The 26951-nt window shown below is 43.5% G+C and overlaps 11 protein-coding genes across 11 annotated transcripts; 2 read left to right on the top strand and 9 right to left on the bottom strand.

Moving 5' to 3' along the window:
• Nucleotides 1-62: 62 nt before the first annotated feature.
• On the bottom strand, nucleotides 63-1927 carry LOC108137943 (putative ATPase N2B). Its single transcript, XM_017259901.2, has 4 exons — nucleotides 1398-1927; nucleotides 736-1338; nucleotides 423-674; nucleotides 63-364 (listed from the first exon to the last, which is right to left on the bottom strand). Exons 1-4 carry the CDS (start codon nucleotides 1788-1790, stop codon nucleotides 242-244), a joined length of 1371 nt encoding a protein of 456 aa, XP_017115390.1. The 5' UTR covers nucleotides 1791-1927; the 3' UTR covers nucleotides 63-241.
• Nucleotides 1928-2967: 1040 nt separating this feature from the next.
• Nucleotides 2968-5015, top strand: LOC108137992 (4-coumarate--CoA ligase-like 7). The gene is made up of 5 exons (XM_017259966.2): nucleotides 2968-3174; nucleotides 3230-3437; nucleotides 3503-3689; nucleotides 3742-3858; nucleotides 3926-5015. The coding sequence occupies exons 1-5, from the start codon at nucleotides 3040-3042 to the stop codon at nucleotides 4878-4880; spliced, it is 1602 nt and encodes a 533-aa protein (XP_017115455.1). The 5' UTR covers nucleotides 2968-3039; the 3' UTR covers nucleotides 4881-5015.
• An 825-nt stretch (nucleotides 5016-5840) lies between these two features.
• On the top strand, nucleotides 5841-7812 carry LOC108137889 (4-coumarate--CoA ligase 1-like). Its single transcript, XM_017259828.1, has 5 exons — nucleotides 5841-6004; nucleotides 6061-6268; nucleotides 6329-6515; nucleotides 6575-6691; nucleotides 6757-7812. The coding sequence occupies exons 1-5, from the start codon at nucleotides 5867-5869 to the stop codon at nucleotides 7709-7711; spliced, it is 1605 nt and encodes a 534-aa protein (XP_017115317.1). The 5' UTR covers nucleotides 5841-5866; the 3' UTR covers nucleotides 7712-7812.
• A 1153-nt stretch (nucleotides 7813-8965) lies between these two features.
• On the bottom strand, nucleotides 8966-11573 carry LOC108137909. The gene is made up of 2 exons (XM_017259850.2): nucleotides 10692-11573; nucleotides 8966-9988 (listed from the first exon to the last, which is right to left on the bottom strand). Exons 1-2 carry the CDS (start codon nucleotides 11113-11115, stop codon nucleotides 8994-8996), a joined length of 1419 nt encoding a protein of 472 aa, XP_017115339.1. The 5' UTR covers nucleotides 11116-11573; the 3' UTR covers nucleotides 8966-8993.
• A 962-nt stretch (nucleotides 11574-12535) lies between these two features.
• LOC108137913 (endocuticle structural glycoprotein SgAbd-2) lies at nucleotides 12536-14212 on the bottom strand. Its single transcript, XM_017259854.2, has 2 exons — nucleotides 14108-14212; nucleotides 12536-13405 (listed from the first exon to the last, which is right to left on the bottom strand). Exons 1-2 carry the CDS (start codon nucleotides 14117-14119, stop codon nucleotides 12845-12847), a joined length of 573 nt encoding a protein of 190 aa, XP_017115343.1. The 5' UTR covers nucleotides 14120-14212; the 3' UTR covers nucleotides 12536-12844.
• Nucleotides 14213-16403: 2191 nt separating this feature from the next.
• Nucleotides 16404-17059, bottom strand: LOC108137880. Its single transcript, XM_041707597.1, is given in 2 exon segments — nucleotides 16404-16574; nucleotides 16622-17059. Coding segments are annotated over 2 exon segments (609 nt in total).
• Nucleotides 17060-17322: 263 nt separating this feature from the next.
• Nucleotides 17323-17938, bottom strand: LOC108137879. Its single transcript, XM_017259818.1, has 3 exons — nucleotides 17894-17938; nucleotides 17525-17839; nucleotides 17323-17469 (listed from the first exon to the last, which is right to left on the bottom strand). Exons 1-3 carry the CDS (start codon nucleotides 17936-17938, stop codon nucleotides 17323-17325), a joined length of 507 nt encoding a protein of 168 aa, XP_017115307.1.
• A 348-nt stretch (nucleotides 17939-18286) lies between these two features.
• On the bottom strand, nucleotides 18287-19167 carry LOC108137917. Its single transcript, XM_017259857.2, has 3 exons — nucleotides 19029-19167; nucleotides 18646-18969; nucleotides 18287-18587 (listed from the first exon to the last, which is right to left on the bottom strand). The coding sequence occupies exons 1-3, from the start codon at nucleotides 19110-19112 to the stop codon at nucleotides 18408-18410; spliced, it is 588 nt and encodes a 195-aa protein (XP_017115346.1). The 5' UTR covers nucleotides 19113-19167; the 3' UTR covers nucleotides 18287-18407.
• Nucleotides 19168-19532: 365 nt separating this feature from the next.
• On the bottom strand, nucleotides 19533-20295 carry LOC108137890 (cuticle protein CP14.6). The gene is made up of 2 exons (XM_017259829.2): nucleotides 20016-20295; nucleotides 19533-19956 (listed from the first exon to the last, which is right to left on the bottom strand). The coding sequence occupies exons 1-2, from the start codon at nucleotides 20180-20182 to the stop codon at nucleotides 19719-19721; spliced, it is 405 nt and encodes a 134-aa protein (XP_017115318.1). The 5' UTR covers nucleotides 20183-20295; the 3' UTR covers nucleotides 19533-19718.
• Nucleotides 20296-21540: 1245 nt separating this feature from the next.
• On the bottom strand, nucleotides 21541-22106 carry LOC108137891 (endocuticle structural glycoprotein SgAbd-3). Its single transcript, XM_017259830.2, has 2 exons — nucleotides 21949-22106; nucleotides 21541-21883 (listed from the first exon to the last, which is right to left on the bottom strand). Exons 1-2 carry the CDS (start codon nucleotides 22059-22061, stop codon nucleotides 21616-21618), a joined length of 381 nt encoding a protein of 126 aa, XP_017115319.1. The 5' UTR covers nucleotides 22062-22106; the 3' UTR covers nucleotides 21541-21615.
• Nucleotides 22107-22890: 784 nt separating this feature from the next.
• Nucleotides 22891-26277, bottom strand: LOC108137995 (endocuticle structural glycoprotein ABD-4). Its single transcript, XM_017259970.2, has 3 exons — nucleotides 26160-26277; nucleotides 24550-24677; nucleotides 22891-23852 (listed from the first exon to the last, which is right to left on the bottom strand). Exons 1-3 carry the CDS (start codon nucleotides 26166-26168, stop codon nucleotides 23585-23587), a joined length of 405 nt encoding a protein of 134 aa, XP_017115459.1. The 5' UTR covers nucleotides 26169-26277; the 3' UTR covers nucleotides 22891-23584.
• Between the last annotated feature and the right edge of the window lie 674 nt (nucleotides 26278-26951).

Below are 26951 nucleotides of genomic sequence, written 5' to 3'. Positions count from 1 at the left end.
AACGCAAACGTAGAGATTATAAATACAAATACCAAGTGTTGTTCACATAAAAAATGCTTAGGTAACTTTGTTTATTGCTTTAATACTTGCCAAAGGCACCTATCGTAAATATTGCATTTTTTCATTGGGATTTCAATAAGTACAAGGACATGTATTTTTTTGTTTTAAATAATTCCGCGACACCGAGGTAAAAAACTAATTTAATTGCGCTAATTGAACTACTGCTTCGTAATATGGGGTTTTAGCGATGTTTGGCCCACTGCTCCCAGTATTCCCGCTTTTGCATTTCGTAGAGCCGTGAAATCGTGCGATCGAAGGCGAACAGCTCCTCTTCGCCGGTGAAAAAACTGGATTTAGACTCGTTCTGAAAGTTATAACAGGTTTTTAGGGGGCTATAAATGTAATCAATATGTGGCACTCACTATTTTCAAGTCATCCATCAGATTCCGCTCGGAATCGGAAAGACTTCTGGAACCTCCTGTGAAACTGAACAAACTTTCCAGCGGCACATCTGCCGATAATACCACTCGCACTCGGTTATTGTACAGGGTATCGATAAGGGTTATAAAGCGTCGCATCTGCGCCTTCACATCCAGGGTCAGTTGGGGCACATCTCGGATGAGGACGGTGTGAAAGAACTGCGAGATCTGCAGGTAATCGCTGCCAGCCAGAGGCTTTTGGTGGGATATATGTGTCATTAGTATGTGTCAGCTATCAATTCACTCATTTGCTTACGCGGTCACAAAGCTCTCCGAAGGTGCTGTCCAGCACCTGGCCGCAGGTGCGATTGAAGGTCAGATCCCTGCCGAAGTGAGTGAGGGTTCGCGGTCGGATTATATCGTTCTCCTCGGCGCACAGGATCTTGAACATGCGATTCATGCTACCGTCCGCATCCGTTTGACCCTTGACGAAGTAGTTGGTGTCACCCGATTTCGCTATCCGCCGGTAGTCGATCGAATCCAGCTGGGACACCTTGCAGCGCCGCTGAAGCAGCCCGATAAAGGGCAGAAAGTTCGTGCGCTGCAGGCCGTTCTTGTACAGATCCTCGGGATGACGATTGCTGGTGGCCACAACCACGATTCCGTGCCGAAAGAGGTGGGTGAAGAGGCGCTTGAGCACCATGGCGTCGGCAATGTCCGTCACCTGGAACTCGTCGAAGCAAATCAGCCAAGATTCGCGGGCAATCTGGTCAGCCACGGGTTTTGTTGGATCGAAGGGTGCGGGCTTCTCCGAGTTGAAGGCCCGGTCTACGGGTCCCTGCTCCTTCTTGGCCTCGTGGATGCGGGTATGCACGGTGTTCATGAACGAGGTGAAGTGGACGCGCTGCTTGCGATCGATCTAAACGCCAAATGGGCAGGTTATTTTGCTCTCTCGAGGACCTAAATCAGAGTACTTACCTGAGTGCAACAGTCGAAGAAGAGGTCCATTAGCGTGGTCTTGCCCACGCCCACGCTGCCGTAAAGGTAGAGTCCTTGAGGTGCGTGGCTTCCGGCGTTCGGATCATCCTGATCGTCGTTGTCGGAGGATTTCCGGCCGAAAAGGGAACTGAAGAAGCCTCCACCGCCACCCGTTTTGTAGCTGGGTCTATACCCCTGAATTTTGTGGTACAGTGCGTCCAGCTCCTTCATCGTCTGGGACTGCCTGTCGTCGGTCATCAGTTGGCCGGATTTCACCCGCTCTTCGTATTCCTTCAGCGGACTGAGGAAACTCTTGTGACAAACGGGCGCCCACAGCAACAGCGGCTTGTGCCGCGCGCAGCGGACCACGACCCCGAGGTGGTAGTGAAGCATTGCAGGACAATTAGCGCAAAGGTCGGAGATTTCTCCTCGTCACCTAAACATTACATAAAACTAGAGACTTCCGTGTTGTTGACCACGAAATTTTGGCTGTTGGCCGTGAAATTTTTGGGACCAGGGCTGCGGGAAACGACAGCTGATCCGACAGCTGTTTGTAGAGCTGCCGGACCGCTCGAAGAGTTGCCAGATCTTTCGAATCTAACTGCTGTCTTAAATTTAAATAATCTTGAAATGGAAATTGAAAGCTGCTCAAAAACAAAGATCGCAGGATCACATTTTGATTATGAACATTTACTTTTCATTAAGATATTAAAAACCTAGAAGCTTTCCCTAACTTAAGAAAACTTATGTGGAAAGGTACTGTTTAAAAGTTAAATATCTAAATACGAGCCATTTTAAGCATTTTTGGCTTATACAAAAAACAACAGAAAAATCAAATTTAGGTTTTAAAATACATGAACATTTAAGATGTTTGTGGCAATTCAATACCGACCACTAATAAAGGTTTAACTGACAAGGAATGCGAGGTAGCGAAAGGATTAATAAGCCCATAAAACTTGTTGTGATCGCGTTCAAATCTCATGAGTAATAAAAATGGCCAATGATCGCATTACTGTGTTACTTCCTGGACAGTCGTATAGTTTGCGTGATTTGAATCAGATATGGTCAGGTGTTGTTCTTGATTAGTTTTTCCCCATTTATAACGGCACTTAAAAGCTGTTTACTTGGGATTTTCTTTTGCTACGATTTAACAATCAATGGGAAAGATTAGATTCAGATAGGAGCCTTTTTGAAAACCACTTACATATTAAAACCACTATAAGCATTCCTAAGTTCCCAGTAAATTCAGTTAAGTTGACTTAATTTGTCGTACAAGCATAAAATTCATTTGATATATTAGCAGGAATTTCAGCTTAAGAAGTGGCGTTAGCCAACTAGAATTTTTCGTGGACGTGGAAAACAACGACGCGGATTAATGTACTTAGATTATAGGCTCAAGACCTCGAGACTTTGGAGCAGGGTATTAAGTAGTCATGGCCTGGGCCGAATTACATTGCTGCACTATCTTCTGCAGGCACAGATAAGATGGTACAGGTGTTAGCCACTTGCAGTGGATCCACTCAAGGTGTCTATCAAGATTGGATTCCCAGGGTTCTGACTCCCTATAAATGGAATTGCACTTACCCGCGTGCACCACAGTCTACTGCATTTTCTGACGGCGAGCAAGTTCTTCGAGGAAACCATGATACCCATCACCTACAACGAAAAGGATGGAGTCTGGAGTGGAGCCAAGCGCAATTCCATGTACAACTATGACACCTCCGTGGGCAAAATCATCTTCAACAACATGAAGAACTGGCCCAAGAACGTGTGTCAGGTTAGTTTTGTCCTCTAATAAAATAGAATATTCTAAGCTGAACCATACCCTCTAGATATGTGATGTTGATGGAGTGACGGTGACCTTCGAGCAGGGACTAACCTGGGCCATTCGGATAGCCCAGTATCTCAAGAAGAGGGGTCTTAACCATAAGGATGTTATTGGCATTGCGGCCAAGAACTCAACTTATGTAATGCCCCTTGGAGTAGCCTGTCTGATGAATGCGACCCCATTTCACTCGGCTAATCCTATTCTGGATGATGGTTGGCATGAGGTCTTGGAAACATTAAACTACTATATTTATATATATCTCTCTGAATCTATTTAGCAACCCTAACCCATGTGTTCTCGATCACCAAGCCAACCTTAATATTCTGCGATGGAAACGAATACGAGAAGGTTCATAAGGCTACGGTGGGATGGCATCCGGAAATCTTCACCCTAACCGATCATATTGGAGGGGTTCAGAGCATCGAGACCCTGCTGGATCCCACAACCACTGAAAGGATGTACCAGTAAGTACACCCTTTTATTAGATAAGATAACTACTAATCATGGATTATTTAGACCGGAAGAACTCAAGGAAGGTGGCGACCAAACCGTAGCCATCCTCTGCTCCTCTGGAACTACTGGCCTTCCCAAGGCTGTCTGCATTTCGAATAGCATACTCATCCAGGACAGCATGTGAGTCTGCCTTCCTAACACCCTGAGGAAAATAGTTAATATTCATTTAAATCCCATACCATATTAGGCTAATCACGAGCCAATCGGTCATCTATGTTGGAAGCTGCCTGGACTGGATCACGGGTCTGTGGGCTTTTGTCTTCAGCGCCGTGTTTGGAGCCACACGGATCATCAGCAACAAAGGGTTTACCCCCGAGTACTTCGTGGGTCTGGTGAAGAAGTACAAGATCAACTATGCCGTGCTCCCGCCTCGCCATCTGTCCGCCTTGATCACTTGTCCGGATGCCAAGCCAGAGGCCCTGGCTCCGATCACGCACCTCAACTACGGCGGAGGATCCGTTTCGCTGGCCACTCTGCAGCGATCGCAGGAAATCTGCAAGACGGCCATGTTCAACTCGGGCTACGGAATGACGGAGGTGGGCGCCATCACGATCAATATCGGGATCAGCAACGTCTCCTCGGCGGGCAGACCCATTCCGGGAATCAAGATACGGATCGTGGACGAGGATGGCAAGAACCTGGGCTACAACGATGTGGGCGAGATCTATGTGCACACGGGTCAGGCCTGGAACGGGTACTACGGCAATCCCGTGGAGACGCGTCGCATGCAGGACTTCGAGGGATGGTTCCACACCGGCGATTTGGGCTACTTCGATGAGCAGAACTTCCTGTACATAGTGGACCGCAAGAAGGAGATCCTCAAGTACCAGGGTCTCCACTACTGGCCCACCGAGATCGAGGCCGTCATCACCGAGCTGTCCCAGGTGCAGGATGTGTGCGTGGTTGGCATTTACGATGAGCGGGAGGGCGATGCGGCCGGGGCTCTGGTGGTCAGGAGCAAGGGAGCCACCATTTCCGCAAATGAGATAGCCGACCATGTGGCCAAGCGACTGCCCGCCGTGCAGAAGCAGCTGAGGGCCGGAGTCCAGTTCACCGACAAACTGCCCGCCAATGTCAATGGCAAGACCATGCGCAAGGCGGCACGCGACGTGTTCGTTGCCCAGAGTGGAGCGAAAAAGTGAGATCTCAACGATCCGCACACACAATATAGTCTAGTTTTAATCACAAGTGCTGGGAGATACTTCAGAAAGAATTGTGGCTGAAGTGTGACAGCGGGGTGACCTTTGGATCCCAATAAATTGTATTGTATCTGCAAAGGGCATTTAATCCATTTCATATTTAATACTACTGGGGATCAGTAGTGGTAACAAAAAGGTTTGGACTGTCACGAGACTTAAAAAAAATATATACTTTAAAATGATCAAAACGATTAGTTTGGCCTTAAGCATGATTAATTAGTTGTTTAATAAATTAGCATTAATCTAATATAGATTAATAAATGAGTACGAGTACCTTATCAAATCGCTTATGCTTATGACTCTGGCCGAGTCGGGCGATTTCAAGCTTTAATGATTACGCTTAGTATTGCCTTTTATTCTTTTCAATCAATTGATAATTATTCTCCTATTTGTATATATCAACAAACCAGAGCTACAAATGTATCTGTTTTTAAAAATCATTTTTTCACAAATGAGATCAAATGTTTTTTGGGATTTTAATTAATCAACGCTAAGTAAAAAAAAATATTTTGATCCTAAGCGACTATATTTGGTAGCTCAAGTGGCCTACACTTACAGATTACAAGTGCTTTGAACGGCACCCTTATCTTGTTTTGAGTAACAGGCCGTAAACTATGGCTGTAGATCGATTTACATGACATGCCTTTATCAATATTTGTGTAAAATACGGGTAGAGATGTTGAATACTGGCGTTGGTGTCGCTCTCAAAGCTCCGTAACCCTTCTTATCACTGGCTACGAAAACTTTTAGGTGTAGCTATCCCCTAGTTTCCCTGGTGAAATATTTTTTCCGATTAGATATGATGCAGTTGATGCAGGTCATCTTTTACTTGCCGTTTTTTAAAGCTCAGGCAAACTATAAATACAGGTTCAGCCGAAAGAGAGCATCAGTTGTACTTTTGACTGCGATTGCAAAGCACCGCCTACAGAATGGAGTTACCAGTCACTTACGATGCGAAGGAGCGAATCTGGAGTGGAGCTGAACGGGTTCCTCTATACACCAAAGAGACGTCTGTCGGCAAGATAATATGCAAAGTGATGAGGACTTTTCCCAAGAACGTGTGCCAGGTGAGTCCAATCGCGTGACGATAGTGACAATACTTAAAGATAACTCCTCCGTTCAGATAGACGATGTGGCTGGCGTGGCAGTAACCTTCGAACAGGCCATTGCTTGGGCCATTCGAATTGCCCAAACCTTGAAGCAGAAGGGTCTGAAGCACCTAGACGTAATCGGCATTGCGGCCAGGAACTCCACGTATGTGATGCCCGTGGGACTGGCCTGCCTGCTGAATGCAACTCCCTTCCACGCGGTGAATCCTGTCTCGGACGAAGGTTAGTGATCAATGGCTATTCTAACTAACATTAAGAATAATTTTTAACATTATACTTTAGCCACCCTGACTCACGTCTTCTCCATAACCAAACCAACTGTGATATTCTGCGATGGCAAGGAGTACGAAAAGGTGCGTGCGGCCACTAAAGGATGGCTGCCGGAGATCTTTACAGTAGTTGATCCTGTTGGTGGAGTGCCCCACATTGAGAGCCTTCTTCAACCCACCGAAACGGAAATGTTTTACCAGTAAGTGCCTGAAATTGATACTTCTAGATATTGGAATATTAACAAGAGTTTCACTGTAGACCAGAACCGTTGAAGGAAGGAGGCGATCAGACTGCGGCCATTCTATGCTCATCGGGTACAACTGGGTTGCCCAAGGCCGTTTGCATTTCCCATCGATCTCTTCTCCTGGATTCTTTGTGAGTCTTTGTGATTTACATTTCTAAGAACAGAGAATTTATTTGTAATTTTGTTTTCTCGGCAGTATGATGAATAGCGAAACGGTCTTATATTCTGCCAGTGGTCTGGATTGGTACAGTGGCCTGACTGCTTTCCTGATAAGCGCTGTGGTCGGCAGTACTCGGATTATCACTGATAAACCCTTTGCTCCGGACCACTTTGTACAGCTCGTGCAGAAGTACAAAATCAACTTGGTCGTATTGCCACCTCGCTTCATGTCCGCCCTGATCAGTTTCCCGGGGGCCAAAAGGGAAGCCTTGGCCTCCATTCGAGACGTTGTCTACGGAGGTGGGTTCACGTCTATGACCACACTGAAAAAAATGCAGGATTTGTGTCCCACTGCGATGCTGAGCTCTATCTATGCATTGACCGAAACGGGTGTAGTGTCCTTGAACAAGGGACTTGGAAACGTCAACACTGCAGGCAGACCAGTGCCAGGTGTGAAAATACGCATCGTGGACGAGGATGGCAACAATCAGGGCTACAATAAGACGGGCGAGATCTATGTGCACACAGGTCTGCCCTGGAGGGGCTACTACGGAAATCCCCTGGAGTCCCAACAGACCAGGGACCACGAGGGATGGGTGCACACCGGCGATCTGGGCTACTTTGACGATGACAACCTGCTTTACGTGGTGGATCGCAAAAAGGAGATCCTCAAGTACCAGGGCAATCAGTACTGGCCCTCAGAGATCGAAGGCGTTATCGCAGAGCTGCCCCAGGTGCAGGAAGTGTGCGTCATTGGCATCTACGATGAGCAACAGGGGGACGCAGCTGGTGCACTGGTGGTCACGGGAAAGGGATCCTCCATCACCGAAAAGGACATTTCGGATCATGTGGCCAAGAGGCTGCCCTCGATTCAAAAGCAACTCCACGCAGGAGTTCAGTTTGCGGACAAGCTGCCCGCCAATCCGAATGGAAAGACGTTACGCCGTGTGGCGCGGGAAGAGTTCGTTGCGAAAAAAGGGACTAGAGAATAGATTGATTTACAACTGCTAAGTTAACTTATTTCAGGTTGAAAACATTGTCTTGCCCTACATTAAAAAATTGTGTAATTAAGAATAAAATGAGTTAAAAAGCACAACAATCTTTTTGTTTGGTGAGAATTTGGGTTGGAGCACAAAAAATATATATAATATATATAATATAAACGTTTTCAATGGACATATATATTATAAAGATTCCTTATAAGCAAGCATTATGCTAAAAAATATACAACATATATTGTTTGAGGGAACACAATTGTTTTGTTTCGTTTAAAAAGTACTTTTAGCTTATCGGCTATAAAGTAAGAGATGCTGAAAAAAAACTAGTGTTTATTTGCTCTTATTATAAAATTTTAATTTGAAAAATTATGGATTGTGGGCATTAAAGTTTAGCAGCACGTTTTATGTCAAACTTAAAGGAAGAAGGCAAGCTAAGTCCACATTGACTGTAAATCACTGTTATCGCTTTATAATCAGCATCGTCTGTCAAGATTAAAATTATGTAAGCATTCTCGCTCGAAACCTTCACTTTTATTAAAAATACAGATAAAGATAGCTGCTTAATTGGTCTTGCGCTGGATTTGATAAGATTCGAAAACTTGCTGACGAAGCATGTTGCGAAAAAGGTGCTTAACCTTAGCTAATTGATAGCGATAAGCTCTTATCAACCCGTTAGAAAGAATGACGCGTTTAATAGTAGAACGTAAGTTCTTATGAATTAATCTAATCAAAGTAGTCGTTAGGTTTAAAAACTGCGAAATCATCTAATTTAATAGTAATCAGTTTCGTATTGATTAATTTTAATACTTTGCTAATCACAAATGAAAATATAAACTAAATGATTTAAACTGTGTTGTAACGGTTTTTCTATCACTTGTTCTTAACTAAAAATAGTCTGGTGTTAGGGACTATGGGTCCCAAAAATGATTTTTTTAGCTACTAAATAATATTTAAAGTTGTAAATATAGCAAGGCCATTGGAAATGCAATTATGAATAATTTAAAGTGTGAGTAGCGGGAGTACAAACATATAATTTTACTTTTTCTGCGTAACTAAATCAAAAACAACTTTAATTGTTTTCATGGATAACTTAAATACCTTAGTAATAATACTAAAATAAAGAACATTTAAATTACTTACATTGCTCTTACTATTTGGCAGTCCAAATAAAACAGAAACCCCAGTTGAACTTAATATTTTTGCTTAGCTTTAATGTTTAAATAATTGTAGATATCGAATATCCCCTGAGTTGTTTTTAGGTCAAGCGATCCTAATTCTAGGTTCTTAATCCTGGCCAGAAGCTCCAGCCAACGATGAGGAGTAGTGTGAGGTGGCCAAGTGATCTTCGACTGGCTCCGGCAGTGGAATCATCGGGCATTGCCGACTCCGTTGGTTGCAAATCCATATCCGCTTCGTGGATCTCCTGCTCCCGCGTCACCTGCTCCACCTGCGGACGCACATGACCCGGTCGCACCTCCACCTTGGGCAGCGGGAAGCAGTAGACCCGCTCCACCTCCACCACCTGGGGCACTATGCTGTCGGAGGAGAGGGATGTCTCCGAGACGGTAAGTGGCACACAAATGGTCGGCTCCTCGGAGGCATTGCGATCCTCGTAGGGAAGGCCCACCCGGGTGATATTCAGTGGCACCGTCTCCGGCACACTCAGTTCGCTGTGCATCTGGGCGGAGTTGAGCGAGTCCTCGTAGTACTTGTACTCATCCGCCGGATCGGAGACGCTCTCATCGCGCCTGTCGATGTTCGCCTGGAGACTCCCGTCCACGTCCATCCTTTCGGTGCTCGCCGGTGCTCGAGCGGTGCTGCCGATGAAGTCAGTGGGCCAGTTGAGTAGTCCCGCCGTGGAACGAGTGGCCTGCGTGGGTGCCGGTGGATGCACCACCGAGGATTGCATGAATCCCGGCATCGAGGAGCTCGTGGCCGGAGGGGCTGGCACTGTGGTGTCGTACGGATAGGGATACGGAAGCGGCATCCAGCTGTCGTCGCCGGAGTGCTGGGAGTTCCTCTGAGTTTTCGTTGTTGTCGTCGTTTCCACGGACTCGTTGATCTGCTTGGCCATGGCCCTCAGCCTCGGATCCGTGTTGTTCACCACCTCGAACTGGTGGGGCGCCTGCTGGGTGGTAATCCTCCGCCGTCCGTGCTTCTCGGGCGATCTCTCGAAGCTGGCCGACTGGACAAGTGAGGGGTTCTGATACCCACCAGGCGCAATGGGAGCCGTCAGCTCTTCACTGGAACTTGATGGCTTGGCATCAATACCTATGGGATAGATATAATTAATTTGGGCAGAAAATTTAAACAATGATTTAAATAAAACAAGACAAGACAATAACAACAAAACAACAGTACTAAAAATATTTGTATATATATCAAGCTATATTAAAATCAAAAAACTATAACTTTAATTTAGAATTCGTGTTTTATATATTTATATATATGATATTAACGTATTAATGAAAGTAAATCGTCACGCAGAGTAAAAAAGAAAAGCGTGATGTATTTTCTTACGTTTCGAAGAAAACAAATCCCAGGATTGCATAAAAGTATAAATATTAAACAGCCTGTGTAAACAGCCATAAAAATTTAAAATTGAAATAAAAAGTAGTATTTTATAATATTTCAAATTTATTATATATTATTTTAAAGACGGTTTTTTTTATTATTAAAGTGCTGTGATTAATTGTGTGTTTTGCAGCACAAAATTTAAGTTATTCCAGTTATATAGGCTACATAAATAAAAATATCGCTATACATCGGATAATGGATCATACGTTTTTATGTGACTTTTACAAAACAAGGACAATTGGTTCCTGGAAATTAAAAAATCCAAAATCTGATTAAATAATTTATATTCTACAAATGAAAGCCATCAAAGCAAGCAATCGTTTAGAGTATAATTTTAGCCATGCGAAGAAATGTAAATAGAAGACCGATTGGGTTGATATGTTTGCCCGAATCTTACCATCCGCCGGCAATCCCATGAGCATGGCCTCCAGCCGCCCGTAGACGCGCTCCCTGGGCTGCTGATCCGACTCCAGTTCCGTCTCCGAATTCTCGGGCTTCTCCGGATGCTCCGGCTTCCAGTTTCCGTACACCACCGCCTCCTGACTGGGCGTGGCTGGCAGGGGGGCGCTCTCCTCGCGTAACAGAGGGATGTGGGTGTGCACAGTGGAGCTGATGGGACCGCCTGCGGGCAGACTGGGCCAGTTTCCCAAGGCTGGATTCACAGATGCTCCGCCACCGTCTGAAGCGGGAATCTGCATATCCGCAATACGTATACGCCCCCTGGGACGCGGTGGCCCCTGCAGCTGCTGAGTTGCAATTAGCTGGCAGCCACTAATGGCGATCAGCAGCCACAGTAGGCACTCTTTCCGGTGACTAACCATATTTAAATGAAATGCTAAAAATCTCTTTCTGTTTTGGTACCTTACTTTGTTTTTTTTTTTCCGATGCTGTGCCACTTTTCAAGTTTACTGTTAGATTTCAAAGGTTGTATTGATTCATTCTCGTTTGCAGCAGCCACAATAACAATCTATTGTTTGTATCTTTTTTTTTTGGGTTTTGATATTTCGCTTTATTTTTTCTTTAACGGAGTTTCGATGTCAATTCAATATTCGCACGCACTTGTTGTTGTTTTCATCTACAACTCTTCACTTCGGCACTTTTCAGCCGATCAACATCTCCACTTGCCCATTTCTTTTCACTCCCCACACACACTTTTTGATGCTATACCGCTACCTCTTTGCGATTTAACGCTCCCGCGAATTCGATTTCAGCTTTCAGAGAATTTTTTTCCCAAGTCTATGAAAAGTTGTTGGCTATTTGCGATCTGTGATCTGCACGCGACGGCTTCTAAACGGCAACTGACTTGGCCAAATCAATTCCGGCGGCCGCGCAGGCCCACAAGAAAGATTCTTTCTAATCACGGGCCATAGAAATTTTCTTTTGTTCGGCTCGCTTGTTATATGGTTTTTTTTTCTTTTCGTCTTAATTATGCGCAAGAGCGTTGAAACTTAATGGCGAATAAACATTCTTTGGGGCCCCGCTTTTTGGGGTCTGAATCTGCTTCTACGGTGGTGAAAATGCAGCGGAATTGATTTACGTCTGGTTAACTATATAGCATGGGTATGTGTGTGTTTACGCTTTATGCAAATAAGTGGCCAAATCGTTTGCCGTTTTGTGGCCCAAAAGGTTTTGCGGCTGTTTGTTCTTTTCAGCTCGATGACAGTGGTTTCTATATTTACGTAGCTAAGGGCTACTCCGCACAAAACACCGAACGGTATAACCAATGAAATAATTGGTGCTGGTGATGAGGCGAATCTCGACTGAGCTAGTAACCCATTGAGGGACCACTTCAACCGGCTGGCTCCTCCGCTTGCCACATACCACATAGCAGACTCCCGCAAGACAAGTCTAATGGCACTCTGGCAAATCTGTCGTAATTATGCAACCAACAACTAGCAACCAACAACCAACAACCAACAACCTGCAACCAGTCGACGAGGAGGTGCTCTCGAAAGAAAATTTCCATGGCGGCGATGTAGAAATATGGAAATATGGAAAATTGGAAAAACCCAACCTGCATGGAATGGGATCAACAAACTGACGTATGGGGTAATTCGATCTGCGAAGTAAACAATAAAGCAACGAAAGATGCACGGCAAATGGGGAAACACAGTGCGGCAAAATAATGAGGACCCATAAACGCTTTGTCACGTCTGTCTGCGCATCGTGCATATGGTCAGCTGTAAAACGGAAAAAAGTAGAAAATATGATTAGCCCATCATCGAGGCGGTTCGGCATAATGGAAACGTTAGTTTTTCTTTTATTGTTTCAAAGCAGCGAAACTTTCACACTCGTTAATAACATATTATTATTATTATTTTGATTGAGCGCCACTGTGTGTGTGTGTTTTTTTTTTTTTTTTCTGTATGTATGGAACTTAGTTGGAAATTTAAGAAGTTATTAAAGGTTTATCAACCAGAGTGGTAGAGGGATTTGGAAGAACTTGCAGAATGAAATCACAGTCTTGTTGTTGCTGATATAGAATGCGAAGGAGTCACGTTTCCAGGACGTTTCGGTTCGGTGGGGGGAAATGGGATGGGCGGAGCTCGTCTACTGGTTCTCCAGCAGTCCGATGTACTGGCCATTCTGGTTGGCCACCCGTCGCTCCTCCAGCTTCCTGGCAAAGTCCGGATCCGTCTTGGCCCGCTGCTCCAGGCGCTCCTGCTGCAGCTTAATGCCGGCGTAGATCTGGTCAAGGCCCTTCTGGATCTCCTCGGGAATGGCCGGCGGTGTGGGTATGTGATCGCCCGTGGCCCGGAAACCGTTCTCGTCGGCCGTGTACTGCACGTTGACCAGTGTGCCCTCGGGCGATTGGTACGAGTACTGGCCATGCTGGACCAACACCCCGTTCGGATTCGTGTCAAAGTCCTTCAGGAAGCCCGTCTCCTCGTGCACGATGCTGTTGCCCGTCTCGTACTCCGTCTTGTAGCTGCCATCCTCGCTCTGCTCCTTGTTGTACTTGATTATGGGTATCCAGGTGCTGGTCTCGCGGTGATCTTCGTGGCGATGGTGATCCGGCTTGTCATCACGTGGTATATTGTTCACATTCGGGTGCTGGTGCTGATGGTGGTGTTGCCCCTGGCACGAAAGGACCAACAGCACAAGTAGTATCTGCAAGAGATAGTTGCAGGCTTATAAACATTTAAACATTCGCAATTATTTGCAGATTTGTTCCCGTTCAAAAAAAAAATATTATTTTCGGAAGCCTTAAAATATATCCAAACTGCTTTTAGCCTAATTAGTTAATCTCCTCTGGAAAAATATGTTGGTTCTAAAAAGGTAATCTTTTCTAAACCATTTTCGAAAGATATAAAATACAAAAAGAAAAACATGCACACTACATTTTCGGAAGTACCGAAATATACAAATGTTTAAATGAAATAAACAAATATTAAATAACAGAAAAGTATGTATAATTTCAACCCTGAATTAAATTTTAGACATAAGCATATAACTCAATTGTGAACTGTAAATGCCATAAGGCATAAGAGTCCTTGTAGCACCAGGAAATAAGAAAGCAAAAAACTAAATAAATTAAACTAAATAAGAAAAAGCAAACTAAATATTTAAATGTTGTATTTTAAACCCAAATATTAACTATCGTTTCAGTGCTTTTAACAGGTCATTACAGGAAAATATCCTTGTGTTGCTGATTGACATTTTTCTTATATGCATGGAATATCACAAATTTTTGCACTATTTTCATACAATGTTTCTCTGATTAGAAAGTTTTCAGAATTGAGCTTGCTAATAACTTCACAAAAATTACAAAATCCGACAGCTTGGGAAGCTTGGGTTATGTGGGCCACTTACGAGCACTTTCATATCGCAATGAGTTTTTGCTGCTTATCCACTGATTTATTATTCCACTGATTTGGCCCGCTTTGTCGCCCGATTGATCACACTGGCTAGTGAAAGCAGCTCCGTTAGACACTGTGCCAAGCGCGGCCCTATTTAGGCCTTATATAGGCGCCTCGCTCCGACCGATCCATCCGATCCAATCCGATCTGATCCTCCTGCTGCACTCGTGTCCATGCCCACGCCATCATACCCATGGTAATGGTACTGGTATTGGTGAGTCGGCATGAGAGAGCGTGCAATTGCAGTTTCAGTTTCAGTTTCGGATGCCGATGCCAATGCCGATGGAGATGCAGATGCAGTTGCAGGTGAAGATGGGGATGGAAGTGGAAGTGGAGAGGTTGCCTAGTTGAATTCGCCATAGAAGCTCTTGTTTTTGTTGCTGCTGTCTGATCCAACAGATCGGTAATTGTTGTTTGTAGGCTCGTCGACGCTTAAATGCTAAAATAGGAAAAAAAACGATTCACTGTCGCTCTCGTTTGAGGCTGTTCCCTAGTCTTAGACGATGCGAAATCAGAAGGTTTAAGGTTTAATTTTTCTTCATATCTGATATATATATGATAGTACCACAACAGATCCATTTGTTCTACTTATTTATAAACTAAATTTATTTAAATAAAAATCAAGTTCGTTTCCTAAGTCTTTTGATTATGGTGCATGCAAACTTAGAATAAGAAGCTTCTTAGCTCAAAACAAAAATTTTATAAATTCTAAAAATTATATATTTTAAATTACAGATATATTTAATTATCGTCTCAGTTTCCGAGTCCAATAGATTTAGCTTAGAGCCCAAAACTCTGGCACCCACCTTAGCCCGGCTTTTTGTCGCTTTTCGTATTTGGCCTGCTTGTAGGCCCGGCTCAAATGTCTGCGAAACGTCCGTCCATCGCCAGCGCGTCCGGTCGTTCATCTTCGCAATGCCGTTATTTAGAAACAAGCCAGAACGAGTTTTTTTGCTTTCGTTGTTGACTTGGCCAAAAGCGCGACTCGTTTCGGTTCGTTTGGGCTCTCGCTCTCTGGCTCGGCAGAAGTGCACTCGAAGTGCATCTAAGATGCTGCTCCCAACTTCGGTTTCGGATTCAGATTCGGATTTTCAGACCCGCACTCGGCCTCAGATTCTTGTAATTGCGGCAGTTCGGGGGATGGGATCCAATACACCAACACCGGCGAGGCGCAAATTGTTGTAACAGCCAATGTGCCTTTGCAGATGAGGCAAGACGATAATTGAGTTCAAAGCGAGCCCGTGTCTTGGCAAATGTTAATTAGTTGCCAAACAATTGGGTTAATCTGCAACGCGTTTTGGGCCAAACAGAACACACACACACACAAAGTAGTTGGCAAAAAAAGGCGAATTCAATCGGGAAGGTGCAACAGAGACAATGCAGCAGACAAGTTGAACAACCGCCGAAGAGCCGGCGAAAAAGGCCGAAATGCAGCAAAACTCCAACGCCTATTGCGACAAACGACCTCTCCCCCTCCTGAACCATCATGTTTTGGCCACGTCTTCGTCTTCCGCACCCACAACTGCAAGTCAAACGCCCGCCAAGCCTCCAGATTGCCAATGTTGCTGGTGTTGCTGTTGTGTCTGTTGATGTTGCTGCTGTTGCCGGTGATTCATTGCAGGTTGTGCAACTTTTTAAGCTGCAGCTCCACGCACTGGCGAAAATGAAAATAAAAAACGAAAGCTGGGCAAGGTTAGCTTTCGAGTGCACCACCACAGATCCACAAATCCACAAATCCAAACATCCAACGAAAGATCGAGACATCGAAACATCCCACCATCAACACTTTGCCCCACTCACACACTGACCTGTTGCTGCTGGCAAAAAGGGGAAATTGCAGCATCTGCAAATGTCAAACGATTTCACCCTTACATTCTTAGCATTTGTCGAGCTGCTGCCGTTCTTATGAACAACATTTGACATTTCGGTTTCGGTTTCGGCTTGGGCTTCAGTGCTGAGAGCCAACTCGGCACACAGAACCCCGTTGCTGGCCATAAATATTCAGGCTGTTGTGAAATGAAATGCCTTGTCGATGCGGCCAATCTTGAGCTTGACTCGTAAATAATGCTCTAGTGGCGATTTTGAGGCAATCGTCAACGGAACTTGACATAAAGATCACGTACCGCTGCGTTGACAAGTGGCCCGGCCATAAAGTATTTGATTAATTCTTAAGCGCTCCAAATTGGACCTAATCCTTGAAGCCCATCTGGTGGCCGCTTTTATTGCCCATTTTATTTCGCTTTCGACAATTAAGTAATCTTTGCCTTCCTTTTCAATGGGTCGTACAAGAATCCAGTGAGACTGGTATTCAATAAATGCGTTTCGGAGGTTAGGAAATTCATTTCGATTTTGAAATCGGTCTCTGGCAGGAAGGCTGGCAAATGTTCGCCAATGTTTATGTTCGGGTACGTGTAGAGGCCCTGGAAGAATTTTATTTAACGGGGTTCGACACTATACGATTAACTACCTTGGGATGAGGACACTTTAGCTGATTTGCCTGCCTTCCAAAGGCTTTGAGGACAAACGAGATGAATCTGTGGCCGTGGATTCCCTTGGCGAACTGGCATATGTCCACATTCACATCGATTACCTTTTGAAATACCCTGGAAGGCTTTCGAGGCATCGACAGCTTGAAGGTGGCATTGTATTTGGTAATATCCTTAATGTAGATCACCTCGGCTGTTATCAGAGACTTATCGGTCTGCAAGATGAAACACTTGTGTTCGGAAATGTAGTCCGGATTCGTGAAGCAGCTGAATGTTTTCCACATCAATTGTAGGCGTGCATTGGAAAAAGTCTAAAGAAGAGTTGATAGAAATCAGAATGGTATATATCAGCGTACCTTGGCTGCTTCGCTTTGGCTAGCTATGGAAATGAGCAAAAATATCAATTGAAATTGAGCCATGATGTTGTAATTGCAGCACTGATCAATTAATACTGTCTGGCTTGAAAGCCCAAGCTCGGTCTATAAGTGAAAGCAAGCGCGGATAATGATTTTTATAATTATACCCCAATAATTGATATTTTTCGTGATTGCATTTTAAGTGGGTTTAAATACGAATCTAGAACGTAGTTCTGAATTTAGGTTTTAATATCTTTGTTTGTGGTCACTAAAAGCGGTTAGTCCGCTTAAGTAGTCCATAAAATGTTTAATTAAAATCAAAATGTTTATTTGTCTAATATTTCTCCTACTACACTAACGTTTAAGTACAATTTCCGGCGAGAGTAAAAGTCAGCTTGGACGTGAAGTTGGGTGGAGGGCACAAACATTGGTAAAGCATCTTCGATACTTATGTTATGGTAGTAAATAACGCCCTACAAAAATAGTAACGTTAAAATAAAGTTTCAAGTGCAAAATCATTTTAAAAACCTTTTTTATGGGACACTTTCGGGGTTGATTGCTCGATTTGACGATTGCGTTGAACATATTCGAAACCATTGTGCCCTGAACCATATCGGTTATTACGCGACACCCATTAAAGGTAATGTCAAAGAACTTGCGATACGTAATTGCTGGCTTGAATCTGGTCGAAATTTTGACATAAACTTTAATGGCGTCCAGTTCCTCCAGCAAATTAAGTTCCACATTTAAGAGGGAACGCCTTGAGCCTCCAACATTGCATTTCATTTGATCTGCATACTGAGGGCCCATCTGGCAATCAAAGCAATCCCATCTTATACGTCTCTGAAAATATATTGGACTATTATTTATTGACTTTATTTCTAACCAATAAATTACCTTGGCTTCAGTGTAGTTAATCAGATGGATGAGTAGCAAAATCATCCGCAAATAGTTCAACCATAAGCCAAACATTGCTGTCGATCACACGGCGGCAAACTGACATTGGTTTAGTTCTTGTCATTGTTGCCTATTGAATGATACGATATCAAAATTAAAGTAATTACTAATCTATAACATAATTGTTTATATTCATAATTTCGGTTGTCGATTGAGCGTATAATTTTAATTAATGGACTGTAATTAAGGGACTGTAGCTGTCGCTATGCAAACTACTTTGGTTTATTTTAAAATTAGGCATTTTCCATTCGCGTCTTTTTTAACTGCCCTAAAGTATGCAGCAATAGTAATGTATGAAAATTGTAAAGATTGTAAGTAAAATCCAATTACATATTAAAGTGTGCATTAAAGTGTATTCATAATGTCAATAAATGGTTTCATACAACTTGAAACTGCTTAATGCTTTATAAAATATCCCTTTCATTTATTTAAGGGGAATTAAACGATAAAAGCTTTACAAAAATTTCTTCCTCCTGTTTTTTTCCTTTGCAATTTCGTAAAGATGCCCGCGTAGAGTGACGTTCATGGCAATGGCCACCTTGGGTATGAAGAAGTCCAAATTTACGTAAAATTCAGACTCGGTCAACATGGGTGGTAAATCGGTAACCGATATGTTTTTAGATTCGAAACTTCCCTGAAAGAGCGCCAAAATGCTATAGATTTATGAAATGATTTATGAAAACACTTTATACCTTTGGAAAGGGACATTTCCAAGCCATGGCATTGCTGTTCCTGGCCAGTGTGTTGACCAAAAGGTCGATAAGCACCTTCCGCTTGCGTTCACGCAACACCTTGCACACATCGAAGGTGATGTCGAATATCTGGGTCATGACCTTTTTGGCATTGGGAATGGACACCCTGAGTAAACCACTAAAAGCGGTCAACTGTCGCATAATAATGACGGATGCCTCTATGGTCCTATTATTGGGTGGCAGGATCTTGCAGTGCAGCTTGTCGAAGTAACTGGGATTGCCCACGCAATCCATCTGCCTCATCTCCACAAAGTAGCCCAAGCTCTGGTTAAAATAAATGCTTTAATTATTTGCCATATTTTATCTAATGTTTGGTTACTCACTGGAATCAGCTTGGCTGTTTCGGCAGGATGTATTTGCAGCAGGCTGCCAACCAAAATGACCAAGCCCACGAGAATGGGTAACATTCCGGTGTCTCAATGGTCGATCAACTGAACTCACATTAGCCGCTGATGAAGTGGCACAATCCACACCTAATGGCTGTTTAATAATAATTACTCTATAATGGTAATAAAACGTCCGTCGTTTGTCCGGCCAATCTGGTATGCGTATGCGCCATTGAGTTGGCCAAACACACGATACCCCATTTCTAGCCCTATCCATATCCATATCCATATCAGCATCAATGTCATCCAGTGCCGAGGGCTTTTGCCATCAGTGCGACAGTGTAAACAAATCCGACAGTTGGGCCATGATCACCATCCACCATCCAGCATCCCATCCCCACTTCGCAGATCATCAGTGTTAACCGCAAGCGTGAAGGGCAATTTGGTAGTGTAATGGTATAGGCCACGCGAGGCTGAGAAGTAACTTCACTTCGGTTGTCGTTTTTCGTTATTATCGTTACCAATATTTATTTCTCTCTTTGCAGGCGATTCGGTGTGTTTTTGTTTGCTTAAATCTAACTACGGACTGTGGACATTTCAATTTCGTATGGCATTCAGGCAGTGCATAATACTTTCAAGCGAAATATTATAAGAAGTAGGAGTGTGGGGGCTCTGGATGAAGTAAGACTATTGTGGGGCCACGGGCAGATGATCTCCCTCCGGCTGGAATCCATTCTCATCGGCCACGTAGCGCAGGGTGATGAGGTTGCCATCGGGATCGCTGTAGCTGTAGGATCCGGTCTGGACCAGAACCAGCTCCTCGTGCTCATCGATCACCTGGCCGTCGGAGGTCTCCGTCTTCGGAATGATGATCTTCTTCAGGTAGCCAATGTTCTCCACGCGTATTCCATTGGAGGTCTCGTAGCTAGAGATTGTAACATAGTTATTGGGAGATCCTCTTTTCATAGCTTAACCCGAACTCACCTGCTGTTGAAGCTCCCATCGGCATTGTTCACATTATCCTGCTTGACTATGGTGGCGGCTGTGGTCGTGGATGTGGGACTGGCTGCTCCTGCCCGCTGATCCTGGGGCCTGGCCAGGACATAGCTGAGCAGCATGGCGGAGCAGACGAGCACGACGAACTTGTACATGTTGGAGTGGGGGCTATATATATCCTTGGACTGGGACTCAAGTGGGGGCGGTATTGGTATCGGTATCGGTATCCAGCAGGTTGGCGAGCGACTGACTGTTGACTGGCCGAACCGAAGTGGCGCTTTTTATACTCTGCTCTCGAGGCTTCGGCTGCTTACGACTGCCATTACGATGGGCGCACTAGATAAGCTTCGAAGTACTGGCAGAAATTACGAGCGGGCGCTGCCAGGGGTTTTTTTCGCATTTCGGATTTCGGATTTCAGATTTCGGTTTCGGTTTCGGTTTTATTGCCCCGCGATGAGTAAACATCAGATCGCACCGCCAAAAGAGATGAAGATGGAACGACGATGTCAGCAGGTGACAGTCTTCAGTCTTCAGTCTTCTGTCTACAGCACTCCACCCCGCGCCACATATCGTAGATCTTGACAGGCTACGTGATTTGTCTGAGCGGAATATAATTCTTTTTCTGGCTGCAAGTCGGTGTCGGACAGTTCCGTTGTCTTCCCAACCAACTCCTTAGGATACCGTTAAGGATTTGAGTGTGGCATGTTGTCTGCCAGAAGTTGTCAAATATTTCTATCAGTCATATCGCTGCTCTTAACTTACAATTGCGATCACGTCTCAATTAGGGAAATATTCGATGGTCGAAAAGCTAACGGTGAAAGGTGGAGACAAACAGGCAATAAAAAATGTGGAGTATTGTTGGCCATAAATCCAATTGATAACGCTGTCTTCTTATACCCATATGTTGGCTATATGCTGCGAATATTAACCACAATTGTGTCATAGAGCCTAGATTTCTGCGGCTACGGAATGGTCAATGAACTTGGCTGGCCAGAAACAAAAGAGTTGAGCGACAAAAATGGAAATTACCTCCGATACATATCTGATTAAATTTCGGTTTAGAGAAATGCTATTCTTTTTCAGCTTGTTCCCGGAATCGTCAATGTTCTTCCATGAATTTGATTTTAAAATTAACATATTAATGTGAACTAAAAAGAGGGTAACAAAACACAGAATCACACTTTCAGTTTCTGTTTGGCTTACATAATTCCTATTGATTGATTTTGCCTAGTCGAATTGGAAGTTCTAATGGTGAATCTCTTTTAAACTGATTGCGGATACGCGGCCTTGAGACTCTTGCCACTCTGCTTCGGCTCCAATTGCTTGTTTAACAATTTAGCTTTCAATTAGTAATTGTTTAGCAAGATGGCCAGCAGAGCCAAAAGCTGCTAAATAAGGCAAATTTAACACACATTTTGGCACACATGAGCCACTGCGCTGCAACCCTAAGTAAACATCGAACTGAGCTATTTGAACACCTTTGTTTCCGGTTAGCCAATCTATCGTTTTGTTGTTTTTAAATATCTGTTTTAATTGTCTCAGTTCTTTTTGGTTCCAATCACATTTTGGCTCAGTTCTAGTGGCATGCTTAGTGCTTCTTCTCGGGCGTCTGGTAGGGATGCAGCCGGATGTACTCCAGGGCCTTCAGAACGGACTCGGGAGTGGGTGGTGGCGTGGGCAGGTGCTCGCCCACCGGCTGGAATCCGTTCTCGTCCGCCACGTAGGACACCACATATGTCTGGCCATCGTCGCCCACGAAGGAGTACTTGCCATGCACTGACTCGCCATTGTGATCGGCATTCACCGTCTTCAACACGCCATCCTGAGTGGCCTTCGAACCGTCCTTGAGCTCGTAACTGGATAATGGGGCGGAATAATAGTCTCTGAAGTGCTGAAGTGCGATTAAGGGCCACAAACTCACTGGTAATGGTATTTGCCATTATACTCCACATTGGATTCCTGGGAAATCGGGTCATTGCTGTCCGTCGCCGAGGCAGCAACCACAAACAGGGCAATCAGCAGTAGGAATTTCATCTCTATCAATATCAGTCAATACAATCCAAGCTAATATCTCGAGGCGACTGGCGATCCCCATCGGTAAACAAAGACTCTTATATAGGCAACGAAATTAGCAACAAAGTTCCTCTACCAAAATATTTAACATGAAACTAAAATGTGGCCAATAAATAATATTGAACTTGTTCCGTTTGTCGCTGGCCTTTCGAAAAATGGGTGTGAAATTTGGTGCAGACGACTTCGACTCTGGCCAGCCAGCCAGCCAGCCTCCACATTGTTTTTCAAATAAATAAATAATAATAATGTTGTGCCATCCTCTATGGGCACTCGTCATCGACATCACTCTGATTCTGGTTCTCTGGCGATTTCGGAACCAACGTGACAGCATTTTTGCCAGCCTGCGTCTGGCCACTTTGCATAAAATGAATCTATCAACTATATCTCGCCTTGAGGTGCAAAACAGAATGAAACAATATAAACGGACGTTTGTTTTGGGCAGAGTCTATGAATAAACGGCGAGTCTTAGGGACTTAGATATATTTCCCATGTAAGCCATATCCCCAATGTGTGTGCATCTGGCCAACAAGTTTTGTGCATTTATTAACTCTATTTTCAGCGTTTTTTTATCGCGGTTATTTGAGAAATGGTAAATTTAGATTTATGACCACGACAGTAGCTCCAAACATCGGATAGAAATTGAATCCACCAGATAATCAGTGGGAGTGGAATTCTTAAAAGGCCAAAGTTGCTTTAAAATCAGATACTTACTTTGACTATTAAGGATTATTAGAGGTCATATTTGATTCTGCTTTTCGGGCAATCCCATTAAATTAAAACACTTGACTCGTTTACTTTTCGAAAGAATCTTTAATTCTTTATTTGCAGCTAAGGCTAAAGAATATCTCCATAGTTCTTCACAAGTGTTTGTATAACTTTCGAAGCGACATCATCGACTTCTTGGCTTAGACTACGTGTAAGTGTAGCTAATTTACAGACTATTTACACAAAGTTTGCTGTGGATAATATTCCTTGTATATTATTTAAGTAATTTCTTGTTTGTCAATTTTTTTTTACATTTTCTTTGTTGATTTCATTGATAAATCGACGATATCACATGAGTCCGAAAATGGCAAAGTTCCGGCGACTAAAAGATCTGAAGAGATTCGCGTAAAAGAAAGAGTTCGCGGAAGAAAGCAAGAAAGTAGACTGGGGCTATCTGTATAATGTATCATCGTGTTGTTCGGTTTTGTTTTTGTTTTGGTTTTTGTGTGGTGTGGTGTGGTGTTGTCCCTCAAATCCGTTTGAGTTTGTGTTCTTCAGTCAGTGGATTTGGCCGACCTTTGACCTCCAAAGTGGTAGAAGGATGAGGTGGCTCCAGCCCTTGGCTTGTGTCTTATGTGTGATTGTCTAGGATTGGGGGATCGGGGGTCTTGGGGATTTGCAGCAATCAACTTGTAGCAACAGCGCAGCATCTACACATCAGAATCGAAGGTGTCTTGGTCAGAGAATCGTGGGTCAAAATCCAAGGGGGTAGTCCGTCTCTAACGACGCTTTGCCGGGGGCAGGCTGAGCAGATAGTCGAGCGCCTTCTGGATCGCCGGCGGGATTGGTGGCGGAGTGGGCAGGTGGTCGCCCTGCGGCTGGAAACCGTTCTCGTCATCGGCCGAATAGTTGAGGGTGATCAGGTTGCCCTCGGGCGAGGTGTACGACACCGATCCCCGGGCGATGATCACGTCACTGGAGTCCGGAGAGGTGGCCTTCTTCAGGGTTCCGGTCTCCTCGGCCTTAATACCGTTGGCCGTCTCGTAGCTGCAATCGAAATAATCGGAAAATTACTCACAGGGCCTAAACAAATTCACCTTCAAATCTTTATTTGCTATTTTAAGTCGTTAAGTTGTTATGCATCATCCGGCTGGCGCCAAGCAAATTAAATTAATATTCAATCAACTTTTAACATTTCTGCTCAGGCTGCCAGATAAAGCTTGCTCTTTCTTAAATATGGTTCATTAATCCATTTTTGGTTAGCTTTATTAGCATATTCTTTTCGATTAGCTGGTTTTGTTAATGGGTCTAGGGATAGGGGTGTTAAGGGGTTGTCACAAAAAGATTTTGAATCTATCGCTTAATCAAAATTTATAGTTTCTTTTTGGGGAGTTTTTACTGAAACGAAATTTGTAATTTTATTCTTTAGGCCTTAAAATATGCAATAATTTTTACATTGTCAGCTACGGACAAATTTAAATGGCTATAAAACTTGAATCTTTTTAGCGCTGCTTGAAACTACATTGAGTTTTAGAGGCTTGAGGTAAATAAAGGTGGAAGTTCACCTAGCTAATGAGCCTATTAACACTTGTTATTGATTCGATTTTATATATCCAACTAATTGAGATACAAAAGTCTTACTGTAGAAGAGCAAATAGTTTGTTAGTTTTTAGGTAATACTATTATTTAGCAGCTTTAAATGTCTTTCTTAAATTTAAATTTATTCGGTTTTTTTAGTACTCACGCATAATTGTACGATCCATCCGGCTCAATATTAGACTCCTGGCTGATGATGGCGATGGGCTCCTCCGCCTTTTGGGGGGCAGCCTGGCAGCAGCTCATCAGGGCGGCGACCAGCAGACATAGAGCAAACTGTCGAAGGGAAAACGAAATGGAGAGTGCCGCAATGTTAGCCGAGCTAATAAACGTCTTGAAATCGTGCCCGGTGCTATTATGTAACGTCCTCAAGTCCGAGAGATGAGATTTATTGCTTTAGCTATTTTATTTGCCGTTCTCACATACCGCGAGCTCTTTAGACACCTTTTGAGGTCGGCAAATAGATGCCAATTAAATATTTTCCACATTTCCACACACACGACAGTCGACTGACTCAATTAACTTGTACACAAAAGAGCATGGAAATCGCGGGGCGTGGTCCTCCGTCGCATCGGTGTCTTCGGTTTTAATTTGGTTTTATTTTTGTTTTTTTTTTGGCCACCCCGAGTTCACCCCAGATCGACATCGACTCTTGGGCAATTGTCGCTGAGCTGAGCCGAGCTGAGCTGGGCTTCATTTTCCACTTGGGAATCCAATTTCGTGTCTGAACTTTTCAGGCCGATGGACAGCTGCCAGGTGTTGGTCCGTGGGTCTGACTCTGACTCTGACCTTTGCGTGGCACATTATACACCTCGCATCTGTGTCTGCGCCTGCGCCTGCATCTGAATCCGTTAATTGCCTTTGGCTTTTAAGCCATTCAAATGGCAAGACGTGTCTGCCCCCGTTGGCCATATAGCATATGCTATATGTTTTTGCACCCGCCTTTGCTGCCGGCGTTCCTCGTAATTGCGGAAGATTTAACCAACAAAACAAAATGAACACTCTAAAGGGCCCCGAGTTTTTGAATGCCTAAAAGTTATGAGCTCACCATAGGTGATTGATTTACGAGTACTTTTACAACCCGAGCATGACTGCCCATATGTTTTATGGGAAAACGAGGCCTATACAGAGTGCCCAGAAAGTCTGCCTTTTAGCTAAATTATGAGCAACAACTAGTTTTTGTACAAACTACAGTACTCTAGAGCAGAATCTAATTAAATATTGCTTGGTATTTTAATCATAATAATACTTAATGCTTAATAATATAATTTTACTTTATACATTTATATTCGGAATTTTAAAAATGCTTCTAGAATATAACTCTATGATTTAATATATTTTTTGAACAAAACAGCTTTCCTAAATATTATTTTTGGTGAGCCTAAAGAGCATAAATATAAATAAAACATTCAATTATTTAAGGCCCTCTACCTTTTTGACAGGGCAACTTCTTTTTTCACAATTATCCTGGTATACATTAAAATACAGTCTTTGTATCTAGAAAATACATTTTTTTAAAACGATGTCTAATTAAATATCAACCACCTTATTATATTTTGTAACACCCTTCTGCCTTACAGCCGCGTTCTTTTATGCTTGGAATTTAATTTGGCTAAGATTATTATGTAATTTCCACTTCATTAAACACTTTTTTTTCAACATATCCCAAAATTTGCTTATCAAATCCCATTTTTATTTGTCACTTTTTCTGAGTATTGAAAACCGCTTCGAATAGCTCCTTTTCTTTCGTTCACTTACGTTCTTCATTTTGTTCGATCAGAAGTGTAATCCAAAAGGCAGAATTATCCTTTCGACTGGGGACCTCAGCACTGCAGTTGTTAATTGAACGAACGTTTTTATTTAATGATGCCCAATGCCGGCAGGTGAGTCTATTTATACGAAAATTGCACTGGCGAACCTGCAAACAATTCAGTTTCAGTTGGCAAAGCGTCGCACACACAGACAAGATGCAAAGCTGCGACACGAGTACGGCCAAAACCAACAACGAACAACGAACAACTAACAACTAACTACCAACTTGGCTAGTTGGAGGGGGTGGGGTGTTGGGGTGCCCAACTAAAGAGAGAAGAAAATCTAAACTAAAGATTCAACGCCTAAGTCGCAATCGCAATCGCAGTCGCAGTCGCAGTCGCAGTCGCAGTCGACGTCACTTTTTGCAAAGAGCAGCAGAAACGGAGGCTCAGCTGTTCTGGGCTGGAAATAAAGAACTAACTTTGTACTAAGTACACTTAATTTATGCAAGTGTTTCAGGTTATTTTCTTGCAGAGCGTCTACACACATTTAAATCTATTGCTTGGTAATTGCATCAGCCGGCGGAAATAGCTACACAGGGATAAAATAGTTACAAATAGAGGGGTAAGACTAACGTTTTTTGTGGTTTTTAAAATTTTGTGAATCCTAGACGTATCCTAAGTAAAACTATTTCTATCCAATATTGTACGTTAAATACAAAATAAATGGATTTGGTATGAATATAACTTTTTTAATTACAGTTTAAACTATATGAGCTTTCGAGGTTTTCTTAAGAAC

The sequence above is a fragment of the Drosophila elegans genome, unplaced genomic scaffold, assembly GCF_018152505.1.
Source record: "Drosophila elegans isolate 14027-0461.03 unplaced genomic scaffold, ASM1815250v1 contig_183, whole genome shotgun sequence".
NCBI lineage: Eukaryota > Metazoa > Arthropoda > Insecta > Diptera > Drosophilidae > Drosophila > Drosophila elegans.
Note: the sequence above shows the minus strand (reverse complement) of the source record. Positions and strands in the feature narration are given on the sequence as shown.